Source organism: Prionailurus bengalensis, chromosome B2 (assembly GCF_016509475.1).
Source record: "Prionailurus bengalensis isolate Pbe53 chromosome B2, Fcat_Pben_1.1_paternal_pri, whole genome shotgun sequence".
Classification (NCBI taxonomy): domain Eukaryota; kingdom Metazoa; phylum Chordata; class Mammalia; order Carnivora; family Felidae; genus Prionailurus; species Prionailurus bengalensis.
The window spans coordinates 96,029,416-96,041,706 of NC_057349.1; the positions used below are offsets into that span (position 1 = coordinate 96,029,416).

Sequence of the window (12,291 nt, forward strand, 5' to 3'; positions counted from 1 at the left end):
GAATGGTCCTGGAGGTCAAGAGACTTGGGCCCTTGAACATGTCACATAATCTCTTGGGGTCTCTCTCTTCAATGAGACACAGTGGCAGGACGAGGGGGTGGGGTGAAGACAATAAACTAGACATGTGCTAGGTTTTCCTATTTCTAATCTTTGAGCATGCTAACCCAAAAAAGCTTGCTGGATAATATAAAACAAGAAATGTTTATTGTATTTAGGAAAAAAGGAAAAAAATGCAAAATAACTGTAAGACATAAAGCACAATTTCAGTAGCAGTCTGTTACGCTCGGTGTGGTAATTACAAATCATTCTTTTCTATCACTCTGTCGATACACGGTACATCTTTGGAATACCCAAGAAACTGGTAACAATGGCTGTATCTGACAAGGACAATCTCAGTGACTGAGGAAAAGCAGTCAAAGGAAGATTTCATGAAGTAACTTTTCCTACCTTTCGGATTTTGAACCTTGTAAATGTATTATGTATTCAAACACTTAAAAGTATTTTAAAAAGACAGGTTCTTTTGGTTCATGGCTTCACACTGTCAAAAAATAATTACAGTCCCTCTATCAGATACCTGCCAATGAGATTCACCAAACGCTCAGCCAAAGCTTGGAAGAACTTCACTGTCCTCATTCAATTTAATACTCTCCACTAACCACACAATACAGAAGTAGGCGTGCTCTGTTACCTGCTCCAATTTCCCGGCATGGACAGGCACCCTCTCACACCCAGAGTGATGCAGGATGCACAAGAACACAGCTGACCCCGTCACGGCACCCAATGTCACAAACCAACTTCCACAGTCCCAGAGTCCTTCACTGTCAGAAATGACTCCTGAGCCCAAATAACGCTGGTCAGGAGAGAGAAGAATCAAAAGCCAAAAGAATATTTCCTCACTCACCCTCGTTTGAGGACACATCAAGGGCATCTTTATTTCTACCTTGTCCTCTTTTAGCCATTCTACCAGTTATCTGCCAAATTGAATAGTTACATATACACAAATCACCTCTCTTCTCTGTTGCATAAATAGTAATTTCCAGGTAGAGAGAAAGAGGGGGAGCCACAATATTTTGAATACAAAAAAGCAATGGTAAGCACGTGGACAGCCTGTCGCAGATACTGGGACAAGCACAACTGTACAGTACACTTTTGGAGGACGGGGACCCCTCTAATAATGGGGCTCCAATCGCATGAAAGACTGTGTAAAACTATGGGCCACATTATTTAATGACTGTTCATTTCCTTCTTCCTAGCAATAAGCATCCTTGTGGGATAAGGGAAGAACCCTACCAAGAGGCACTTACATACAGTCATAAGGCTGAGACCATCCACCCAGGACACACAAAGACTTAGAAGTCCGAGAAAAGGCAAGTAATCTTGAAACCACAGAATCTGGGAAATAGTAGCAGGGCATTTTCTATCATATAGTTCCATGGCTATAACAGAACAAAAAAACTAAATGCACAAAAAGTAACCAGTAGGTCCTAAAATCATTCTTTTCCAAAATCAAAGTGGTGTGCAGGTACCAGCACAAGAAAGCCCATCTTGAGGGGCTCTTTCCAAATGGCCCAGCATGGATCATACAGTGTAAAACTGGTCCTGCTCCATCATTTTTTCCTGCCCATTTTAAAGTGACAAGAACGAGACAACTTAAGCTAAGGTCCCAGATCAGCCTCAAGCACTAAGGATGCAGCTGAATGACGGAGAAGGAAAAGCACAGGACTGGGAGTCAGGAAGTGTGCCTTCTGGTCCCACTTCTGCAAACTTAAACATGTGCCTTTATCTCTCTGAGCCAGTTTTCTCATCTGTAAAATGAAAATCATTTTACCTAACCTATGACCTCACGCAACCGTCTAGGGTATATAAAGGTCTCTACCCTATAATTTCATATAGTCTCTCAATAAAATCATAAACATCAGCACCAGAATATGAATTTTCCTTCCAGGTTATTCTTCCAGAGAGAGAATGTCAGAGCTGTTAAGACCATGTGAAAACTCAAAATAAACAGTGGTAGATGAGGAACCTTTGAACCCACAGCTGTCCTAAAAGGTCTTGGACACCCAAACAGGGATGATCTGACTAGAAGCAGGAGTCTTTCACCAGAGTCCATGCAGGACAGACGCAAGCAGTCAGAACCATCAACCGGTGGTCCCCACCAAAATCCCCACCAGTCCTCACAGATGTCCTGCCCACTGACCCTCAGACATACCGCTATTTGCCCTTTGAGCATGTGACACTAGCTGGGGAACAGGAGACCTGGGACCTGACTTCTGGTCCAGTTCTCTTAGGGTAGAGATTCCACAGTATTTGTTCACCTGGCTCATCTGGGAATCTGCTTACCTCCAGAGCAGCCTCACCCTTGGACTATAGAAGCTCCAGAGCAGTGCTACTGTCAACTCCCAAGTGTGTGCACAGATGACCCGTGTGGTGCCATCTTTTCAGGACCATTACCAAAATACTATTAGCCTCGCTGTAGATTCCAGCTCTGCTAACCATCTAACTAAGTGTCTCTGAGAAAATCACATATCCTCTCTGGGCCTGCCTCTTCACCTGTAAACTAAGGGGGTTGAACCAGATTGTGTCACTGTTTTTTAAATGTAGCAGTCTAGATCTGTAATTCCCATGGAGACAGAACCAAAAATACGGCACTTACACATGACCACGTAAAAGCAGAATGTGCACAGACCATGCCTACCCCTGGAGCATTCCCAGTGACCAGGCTTGACGGGCAGGTCACGGAGATGCCAGGGGATGCTCTAGCAATACGTACCTTTCCCTCGTCCACCAGTTTTGCGATGTCATCTAGATATAGACCGCTGGCCATGAAAAAAGCCCAGCGATAATGGACTCCTTGCCAAAAATGCTGAAAAGGAGAAAAGCAAACATGTCAAATATAGGAAAGGATACAATCTGACTAAATGAAAATTTAGGGAAGAGTATTTTCTGGATGACTAAGACAGACAAACTGATTTCCTATTCATTTTGAATCAGTGAGCTGTGTGCCCAACACCACAGCACAGTGACTGATGGAGAATGGATGCTCCATTAATGTTTAATAAATTAATGAATGAACAAACTGTATCCACATGAACATAGGCTTTTTTGCTAAATTGTGAATGACAAGCAAGTAAGCACAGGAAAGCTGTCCTTAAAATGATAGTCTAAATAATCTTACACACTCAATTTTTTCCTTAGGAGAAATTAGGGGCTAAGACCTCTACGCTTTCCCTACTAGGGTTTAAATAAAGCCCAGAGGCAACAGAGAAGAGCTTTTAAACCTAATTCAAGAATGCTTAAGGGGCAATAAGGCACCAAAATATAATCTTAGACAAGAAATCCAATCACAGATAGTTTTCTGGCTCTGAGAGGAACAGGACAGCTTTAAGGGCAAAACAAAGCATAAAGTTCATTATACATCACGGTTGGGTCTCCCCCTACAGTTATAACAAGTCCCAAGCCACCTAATCGATTATGGGACAATACATCCCCAGATAAAAATAAGGAAAATTCTTCTACCCAGAGGGTTTGTGACCACTTTAGTGCCAAACCCCCACTTTTAATTGTTATTCTTTATGTCAAAGGTAAGGTAGGCCATTATCAAAATAACAAGTGAACTGAGGTTCTCTATGATACATACCTCAATGACCTGCCCAACTCAACTTCATTAGATGAGAGCCATCCAGAGGTACTTACAGGATTAGCCAGCACCATGCTATCTCCCTCCCCGCAATGGCCTCTGTCTCACATTTCCTCAGCATGCCAGAAGCTACTACCACGGCATGAAATTGTCAAGTGCAATGGGACTCCCCTGCTCCTTTAGCTCAGGCACTTAACCGTTGTGTTATTTAGGTCAAGCTAAACACAGGTCAGCCAGTTTCCTGGACTAAAGAATGGCGATACCTTGCTCGCATGGTTGTTGGAAGGATTAAATGAGAATGAATGTAAAGCGCCTGATACGCATAAGGTATCATATGCATAAATATTTATATTTATTATTCAATAAATACTTATCTAGTGCTGAAAGCAAACTTTATTGAGGAAAGATTGCAGCAATAACAAATCAGAGTTTAAGATTATAGAAAGACAACAAAACAGATGAACATAAGGGAAGAGGAACAAAAATAATATAAAAATACGGAGGGGGACAAAACAGAAGAGACTCATAAATATGGAGAACAAACTGAGGGTTACTGGAGGGCTTGTGGGAGGGGGGATGGGCTAAATGGGTAAGGGGCACAAAGGAATCTACTCCTGAAATCATTGTTGCACTATATGCTAACTAATTTGGATGTAAATTTTAAAAAATAAAATTTAAAAAAAGATTATAGAAAGACAGATAAAAGCAAGCTGCTGTCTGGGCAGAGCTTTGCAATGGTTGTACCCGGAATGGCTTACTGGTTTGGATGAATGACCCTGTAATTTATTACCTAACCTGGAACAATTCTGAGAGTTCAATGAGTCATCAATAATAATTATCCCAGGACCACAGGATGCAAACAAAGCCAATCTTACCCTAAAATAGGCATGACGAGATTGAGTCACCTCAGCCCTCCAGGTTGCAAGGCAGAGCCCAGGCTGGCACACGTCTCCAGGTAGTTTGCTCTTGGCCCAGAACAAACGCAGTATCTATTCAAACACTAATAATTTTCTACAGGTGTCACAGCATGAAAGAAGTTGTGAGGCACTGGTCTAGGCAAATGTAGTTAAAGAGAAGGAAAAAAAAGTACCATTTGAAGGCACTGAGACCATCCCAAATTTACAGAAGGCCAAGTTAACTACAATCACAAAAGACCCGTTCCTGTACTTCTCCCTAAGGCCTGGCCTCAGACAATTAAAACATTCTGGTAACTGTTGAGGGTTTTAAAGAAGGAACTACAGCGGTCAAAAACTCATGTCTATAATTCTTTCTAGCACGTTGGCCTGTAAAGTGAAACTTTTTGGTCTGCAACAGCAGAATTTTTATACTGTGCTCTAAGGGGTCTGTGTATTTTTTCCAGGCCATTATAGGAGAAAGTAAACCAAAGCAGGCAGGAGTCTGGAGCATTACAATGAGGCTTTAACCGTGCACATTCTCAGGAGGACATCAGAAACTACTTAAAAGGTTTTCACAGGAGATCACCACTATCCTCTTTCAAGTAGGAGGAAAGAGAAAGTGCTTGTGTTACTCTCAGAGGACCACTCAGAAGGCTAGCTTGTAAGAGGTCTCACTCAAGTACAAACTGTGAAATCTTACAGAAAAGTTTAACTTCTATCTTGAAACCACTTGGATAGCCTGGGTTTTGTGAAAGGAGAAAGAAGAGATGAAGGACAGCTAAGATTCTTTTCTCCATGTACCAAAGCAGCGCACGGACGCCGTTTCCGGCCACCGCCTGAATCAGGTGAAAATGAAGGAGCCTGAGTCCAGAGCCTCATATGTTCACACTACACACACACACAGGCCTCCTACTCCATGGTCACAGCCCTCAGTTAATACCTCTACCTATTTAGTTACTACACAGAATTCAAGAGGCCAAAGTCCTGAAGTTCACTCTTAAAATGTCCCAAATTAATTTCAAGAATAAAGAAGCTAAAGATGGCCCTTGAGCCACTCATTCCTTAAATATGGGTCAGTGTTTGTTAGCCTGGCATGACGACTCACAACCTTCTACTGCCTTTTTCCTGAGTCTGAAGTATTTTGTCTGATTAATAAAAATAGAATTTATCTTTTTTTCTCCTATCACTTACACCATGTCAATATTAATTCAGATTTTAAGCCTTAAGCCATTGATCTAGAATTACCAAGAACGGGTACCATGACACTATATAGGCCTGTCCCCACTGTGAGGACAACATGCTATCATGTTAAGTAGGGAGCACCCTCTCAAGCTCAGCCATCAGTCCTGCAGCTAGGGTTGCTGGGCACTAAACCTCAAGGCCCACCACACACTGGATTTGTTCCATTGGGTGAGAAAGCTTCTTATGGCTCTGGTAACAGTGGCCTCAGTGACAGAGCCAGGCTGACTAATCAAGTCTCAGAAATGACCAGAATGTAATCAATAGCTAGAGTTACCTGATTCACATGGGATGTGCAGTGTTAGGACAAGCTGATATAATTCCAGAAAAAGCATCATAGTTCTATTTGCCTTTGTGGTCTCACTAAAGTAAGAACACAACTTCCTTCAGGTTTTTGAAATTCAAAAAAATGCCCACAGACCTCTACAGGTCTGAAAGCTCCAGTCTAGAAATCACCGGCATAACCCAGTGGTACTACCCTGGACACAACCAGCTCTACACAGTCTTAATGAAGCTTCCCCCCTCATATACAAGAGCCTGCATGGATTAAGACTGGTGAAACAGACAGAAGGTCATCACATATAGGCAAGAAGGAAGCAGAGGGTGTATCAGATGGAATGACGAAAGGTAATAATAGCTAATAATAAAGGTTAACATTTAATAACAGTGAGCAGAGGGTATATCAGATGGAATCACGGAAGGTAACAGCTAATAACGAAGGTTAACATTTAATAAGAGTGTTGTATATACTAGGCATTTTGCCAAGTTCTTTACATGGATTATCTCACTTACTCCTTACAACACGTGGTAAGGTAGATACCTTACCCTATTAGTTTAATCTTACAGGTAAAGACATTGGGGCTTAGTGACATAAGTAACTTGCAGGTTACACAGCTATTGAGTGGAGTCCAGAATGTGAATCTGATCAGCTGCTGTGCCATGCTGCCTCCAAGACGGAAAAAAAAAAAAAAAAAAAAAAAAAGGCTAGGTGGAAGCCAATTCCCAGAAGCATGAGGCGCCTGCTTGCTCACATCAACCAAGACTGTCCTCCCTACCTTTAACGTCTTAGAACCCATGGTGACTCCTGTCTGCAACATGCCGTCTGCTATGCCCAATCGGTCCATGTTCAGGAGAAAAGGAGTCACCAAAGTCACATATGTGGCTCCTGACCATTTCTTGAGAAAATTTAGAGCCCACGTTTCAGTGGATCCACCAACATTATCAAGAATGAAATCAAACCTGGACAGAAAAAAAAAAATCAAATCAAAACATCCTTGTTAGTCTTTAACTACAGCTCCATTCCCCTTCATTCGCACTGCCTATCAGCTATAGGGTCTATTTCAGCGACAGTACACAAACCTCACTGCAGCATGCCATCCAGCAGAGGGGGGGGCTGCTTTGACAAAGGAGAAAAGGGCACACCCACTAGTCTGCTCTGACTACCCCCTGCCGCTGAGATAAGTCAAATGTGGCTAGTTCTTTGTCGTAAAATCATATCATTTTTCTAATACTTTAAGAATGACTTAAATAAGTGGTTCTCAACCAAAGGCAATTTTGGTCCTCAGAGGACATACTAGGCAATGTCTAGAGACATTTTTAGTTGTCACAATTAGGGGAAGTGGTGGGAAGGGCTACTGGCACCTAGAGGCCCAGAATGATGTATATACACAGAATGCAGAGAATAGCTGCTCACAACAACAAATTATCCAGTCCCAAATGTCAGTAGTTCAGAAACTAAGGTTGCCAAGGTTGAGAAACCCTGACCTAAGCTTTATGGGAAACTGCAAAGCAATCTATCCAATATAAGTCAAAGTATTTATTAGTGCATTTGAATACTTGAAAGAAAAGCATGCAAAGGTTTTCACCCATAGAATGATTTGCTTTTATTCCCTCCATATCAAAACTGCTTGTGTACCATCCTCTTCATCTTCTGGAATTTACTGCTATGTTTTGGCTTCATGCACAGCATCAGGACAATGTATGGAGAAATCAACAATCTGCTCTCAGTCTTCAACTGTGCTCTAGCATGCCCCCCAAACCCAGTCCTATGGTATCTCTAGGAACTGATAGATATTCAACTTCTTAAAGCTGATCTAAACCTGCTATAATCACTGCATTCCACTTACAGGGGATAAAACCCAATAACACTTTTAAATACTGTATAAACAAACATCTATTTAGAAAATGCATGCTTAGAAGTTAAGCAAGTTAATAAATGAATTCCGTTTTAAATCCATTTTCCCTTTTAAATTCATCTGGATGAAATAAAACATCAAAGCTTCTAAAACCAGCTTTGGCCAAATTTGTGGATCTTGAGCCTGCCTTTCAAATGGAACCAAATTAAAGAAGGACAAATAAAAACCGAAGGATAAGAGAATGACCTTACTAGATAACTACTCTTCTCATTAGAAAAGAACAGTAAATTATTTTTACGAGTTTAAGTTTCTACTTCATTCCCAAATTTTGAATAGACAAACATAATACTTATTTTAAATAAAATTTAAAGGCAGCCTGGTATTATAGAATAGGCACTGCCTGAAAAAGGAGTCCAGAGACAGGCTGTGGACTCAGCTCTCCCATTATTGCTCAAGTGGCATGACCTTGAGCATGCAAAAACTCCAAAGTCCTCTGCCCCCTAGTTTCTCAACTATAACATGACAGAGTTGGACTGAAGGATTTCAAGTCCAACTGCAAAATTCTAAGATTTGATCTAAAAAGTTGCTATTTGAAAGGAGAAATAATTTTATTCTTGGTGGATTCGAAGGCCAAACTCCATGCAAAGGTCACAAAGATCAACTGAAACTGAAGCTGTCAAAAAATAAAGAAGTCAAAGTAACAGTCTGGCATCTGCAAGCTAGAGAGATCCCCTTACCAAAAAGGAGCAAGACCACTGTGAGAAAACGCAGAGGGACAAACCGTGGTGTACTTTCGGGGGCCAGGCTGGGCGTGCTCCAGCTTTCCATCTGTCAGGTTCTCCGTTCTCTGGTGACAAATTCCAATGTATATAAAACGTAAGGCAGATAGGGGGAATGGACTGTCCTTGGACTTAGTCTCATGGTGCTATTACTAGAGCAGTAGAAGACATGAGATCAATTGAAACTCCACTGTCTAGAAGCCAGCTGTTGGAGGCCCAGGGAGACCTAGGTCCTGACACACAGGCAGGAAGTAGCTGATAAGATCTCTGCAAGGAACGGTGTGATTCCTCAAATATGCCAAGTGTGTTCCTGACACGGGGCCTTTATATTTGCTGTTATCTCTACCTGAACAAGTGCTCTCCTCCTAGATTCCCTCAAAAATTCATTACACAAATTTTTAGTGAGCACCTACCATATGTTACTACTCTGTTCCAGGTAGAGGGACATAGCAGGGGACCAAACAAACAAACAAACAAAAAAATCCCATTTTCCTGGCTTGCTCTGAAAAGCCTCTGCTCCAATGCCTCAGAGGTTTTAACTCCCCCCCACCCCCTCCCTAAAAGGGCCTCCTTCCCCTCAGTTTTTCCCTTCCTTTCCCTACATCAGTGTTCTCAGGAGCACGTGCCATTGACGCCCACCCCCCGACTACAGCGGGAGCCCCCTGGAAGTGGTGGGGGGCCTGTCTTGTTCTCCACTGTATCTCTATCACATGCTTTAACACTGCCCGGCACAGCAGGTGCTGTAGGGTTGAAGGCATAGGGAGTTGGCTGGCTCCTCGGGGCCGTGCTGCCACACGACTGCTGGGAGTGGGCACTGCTAGCTGAGAAAGGCTAGTGTCCAATGGGGTGCCCCCCTTTTTTTTAAACCCATGAAAATACAGTTGACCCTTGAATAGGTACACAGGTCCAGCTGAACCCAGATTTTTTTTTCAATAAATACAGCACATATCATAAATTTATTTTCTCTTATAATTTTCTTAGTAACATTTTCTTTTATCTTACTTTATTTTAAGAATACAGTATATTATATAAATATATATAAATAAATATATAAATAAATATATGAATATATATATACATAATATACAAAATATGTGTAATTGACTCTGTCACTGGTAAGGCTTCTGGTCAACAGTAGGCTATTTAATAATTAAGTTTTGGGGAAGTCAAAAGTTAGACGCAGGTTTTCTACTATGTGGGGGCCATGTAGTAGTAGCCCCTAGCCCCCGTGCTGTTCCAGGATCAACTGCACTTCGACTCAAAATGGACAAGAATAACTGGCTTTCAAAAACTAACAGAAAAAGGGAAGGAAAACCTTTGAAAAAGAAGCAATAAAACATCTTTCTAAATGCTCCTTAGCTGTGTTCTCAGCTGCAGTTCTGTCTTGGCCAGATGAAGACCACAGTCATCAGCACCCTCTCTATGTCTGCCCAAGCCACAGGCAAGAACAACAGTGTGTGAACAAATCACTGAATCTGCTCCTGTTTGCTACATTAAACCAAGCCACAGCCTGGCGTTTAGATGCACTGAGAACATCCACAGTACTCTGATTACCAACATTTCTACTGCCTTTGCTTCTCTGAAGCCTTTACTAAGCCAAAACACTGCAAGCATGATTAGCATTAAACATGTATTTTCCCCATACCTCTCCACGTTTTTCCTGTGGTGATAGATGCCACCAAATGGAATACCCTTCCAATTTTGTCTTTAGACCTCTTACAAACCAACAATAAAAGGTAACTTAAAAAAATTAGCAAAAGGCCATGCAAGCAAAATATTTTCCTCAGTATGTATCACATCTGGAATTAGAACAGAAGCCACCCAAATGACTTTTTACGGAGCAAGAATTGTTATCGATTCTTTTCTGGGATTCCAACGTGACTGCGAAGTCGCCAAACCATTCAGCCCTGCATGATCAATTGTCTTCGTTCCTACTTCCCAGTGTGAACATTGTTCTAATAATACATACGGTTTTAAAGATTTCAACTGCTCTTCCATATTTCCAGATCTGTAATCAATTACGTCATCTGCGCCGAGCTTCCTTACAAGTTCACTCGCATCCTGAGAGCAAACTGCTGTTACATGAGCAGCCCATGCTTTCATTACCTGTCCAAAAAAAAAAAAAGGTGGGGGGTAGAAAAAATGATGGCAGTTTTTGAAAAAATAGTTGGCACCCATATGTGCATTTTTCAGACTAATCCCTAGAGAACTCTAAGTGTTTCATCTTAACAAGAACTACAGGAAGCCACTTGTCAGAGACTTAGTAAAAATGATTAAACTTTTATCCACCAAGAAAATTTCAAGAAATAGATCTCCTTTTCCTGGACAGGACAACCAGTCATCTTGTTGTCATTAAATCGTAATCAATCCACTTAGAGAAGAACTCAGTACCTCACCAGTACCAAAAGATATGAGTTGACAGCCTCAGGTTTAGCCCTTCAATGATGACAAAGGCAGCTGGCGAAAACAACAAAAATCACATGTCCTTAGAAAATGACAATTTTAAATATGTCCAGAACATAAAAATGCAACATCTCTTCATCTGCATCTCTAGTAAGTGCTGGTATAGTCTTGAGTCAGACAGCGGTACCGAAACAGCAACCAGCTATCAGGTACTAGATAATTAATGAAAAGTACTCTTGAATAGAGGTGGAAGAAAATATGGTCATTTAGGGGCACCTGGGTGGCTCAGTCAGTTAAGCATTCGACTTTGGTTCAGGTCATGATCTCACAGTGAGTTCTAGCCCCATATCTGGCTCTGTGCTGACAGCTCAGAGCCTGGAGCCTGCTTCAGATTCTGTGTCTCCTTCTCTCTCTGCCCCTCCCCCTGCTCATGCTCTGTCTCCCTCTGTCTCTCAAAAATAAATAAAAGTTAAAAAAAATATGTGGCCATTTTATCTTCAAAACATGGGTCATGTCCTCTCTTTTGGAGTAAAAATGGTTCTCAGGATTTAAATGAAGATGCTTTATATTTTAAAATAAGGAGCAAGTAGACTTAAGTAAAAAGAACTGAATTTTAATGTTATTTAAGATTAAGTATACAGAAAGCATCCTGCTCTGAAACTGCTGTTCTTTTCTACAATGACAATTTCATAGAATTAAAAGGGGGTCATTAGCAGCCTGAGAATAGTTGTTTGAAGTTCAGGGAGTAATTTTTGTGCTGATGATCATAGGTCATAACAGATCAGCTGTTTTCTCAATCCTGTCCCAAGTATCAACTTCCTGAGCTTTCCTTATGAGTTGCAAAGGTTCATTAGAAGATAAGAGATCTGTGTTTATTGAGTTCACCACTGAATCCCTACTCTGTGACATACACAGGTACCAATAAATACCTGTTAAATACAAAAACTAAACAAAGAATTTTAAGGCCACCCATAATCTTATCTAACTTCTCACTCTTCCAAAGCAATACTGACCAAGGGTTTATATGCCCTGGAAATCTGAGGGGAATTAAAACATTTAGGAGTGACCTCATATACAACTTTACGATGTTCATGGGCTATAAACAGAAATACTTGAGCATAAGGATATGTTGCTGTCTGCAGAAAGCCCCAAACTAAAGTAGGTGCAAAACATAATCCAAGATGAATATCCAGTATCCATCT

At 41.3% G+C, this 12,291-nt stretch overlaps 1 protein-coding gene across 1 annotated transcript in view; it reads right to left on the reverse strand.

The window, feature by feature from the left end:
- The window catches only part of RTN4IP1 (reticulon 4 interacting protein 1), a 48,796-nt gene that overhangs the window by 5,706 nt on the left and 30,799 nt on the right, over nucleotides 1-12,291 (reverse strand). The window contains exons 6-8 of the mRNA XM_043592037.1: nucleotides 10,656-10,792; nucleotides 6,828-7,011; nucleotides 2,771-2,863 (exon numbers count right to left, since the gene is read on the reverse strand). Coding sequence (XP_043447972.1) covers nucleotides 2,771-2,863; nucleotides 6,828-7,011; nucleotides 10,656-10,792 — 414 coding nt within the window. The remainder of the gene's footprint in view (nucleotides 1-2,770; nucleotides 2,864-6,827; nucleotides 7,012-10,655; nucleotides 10,793-12,291) is intronic.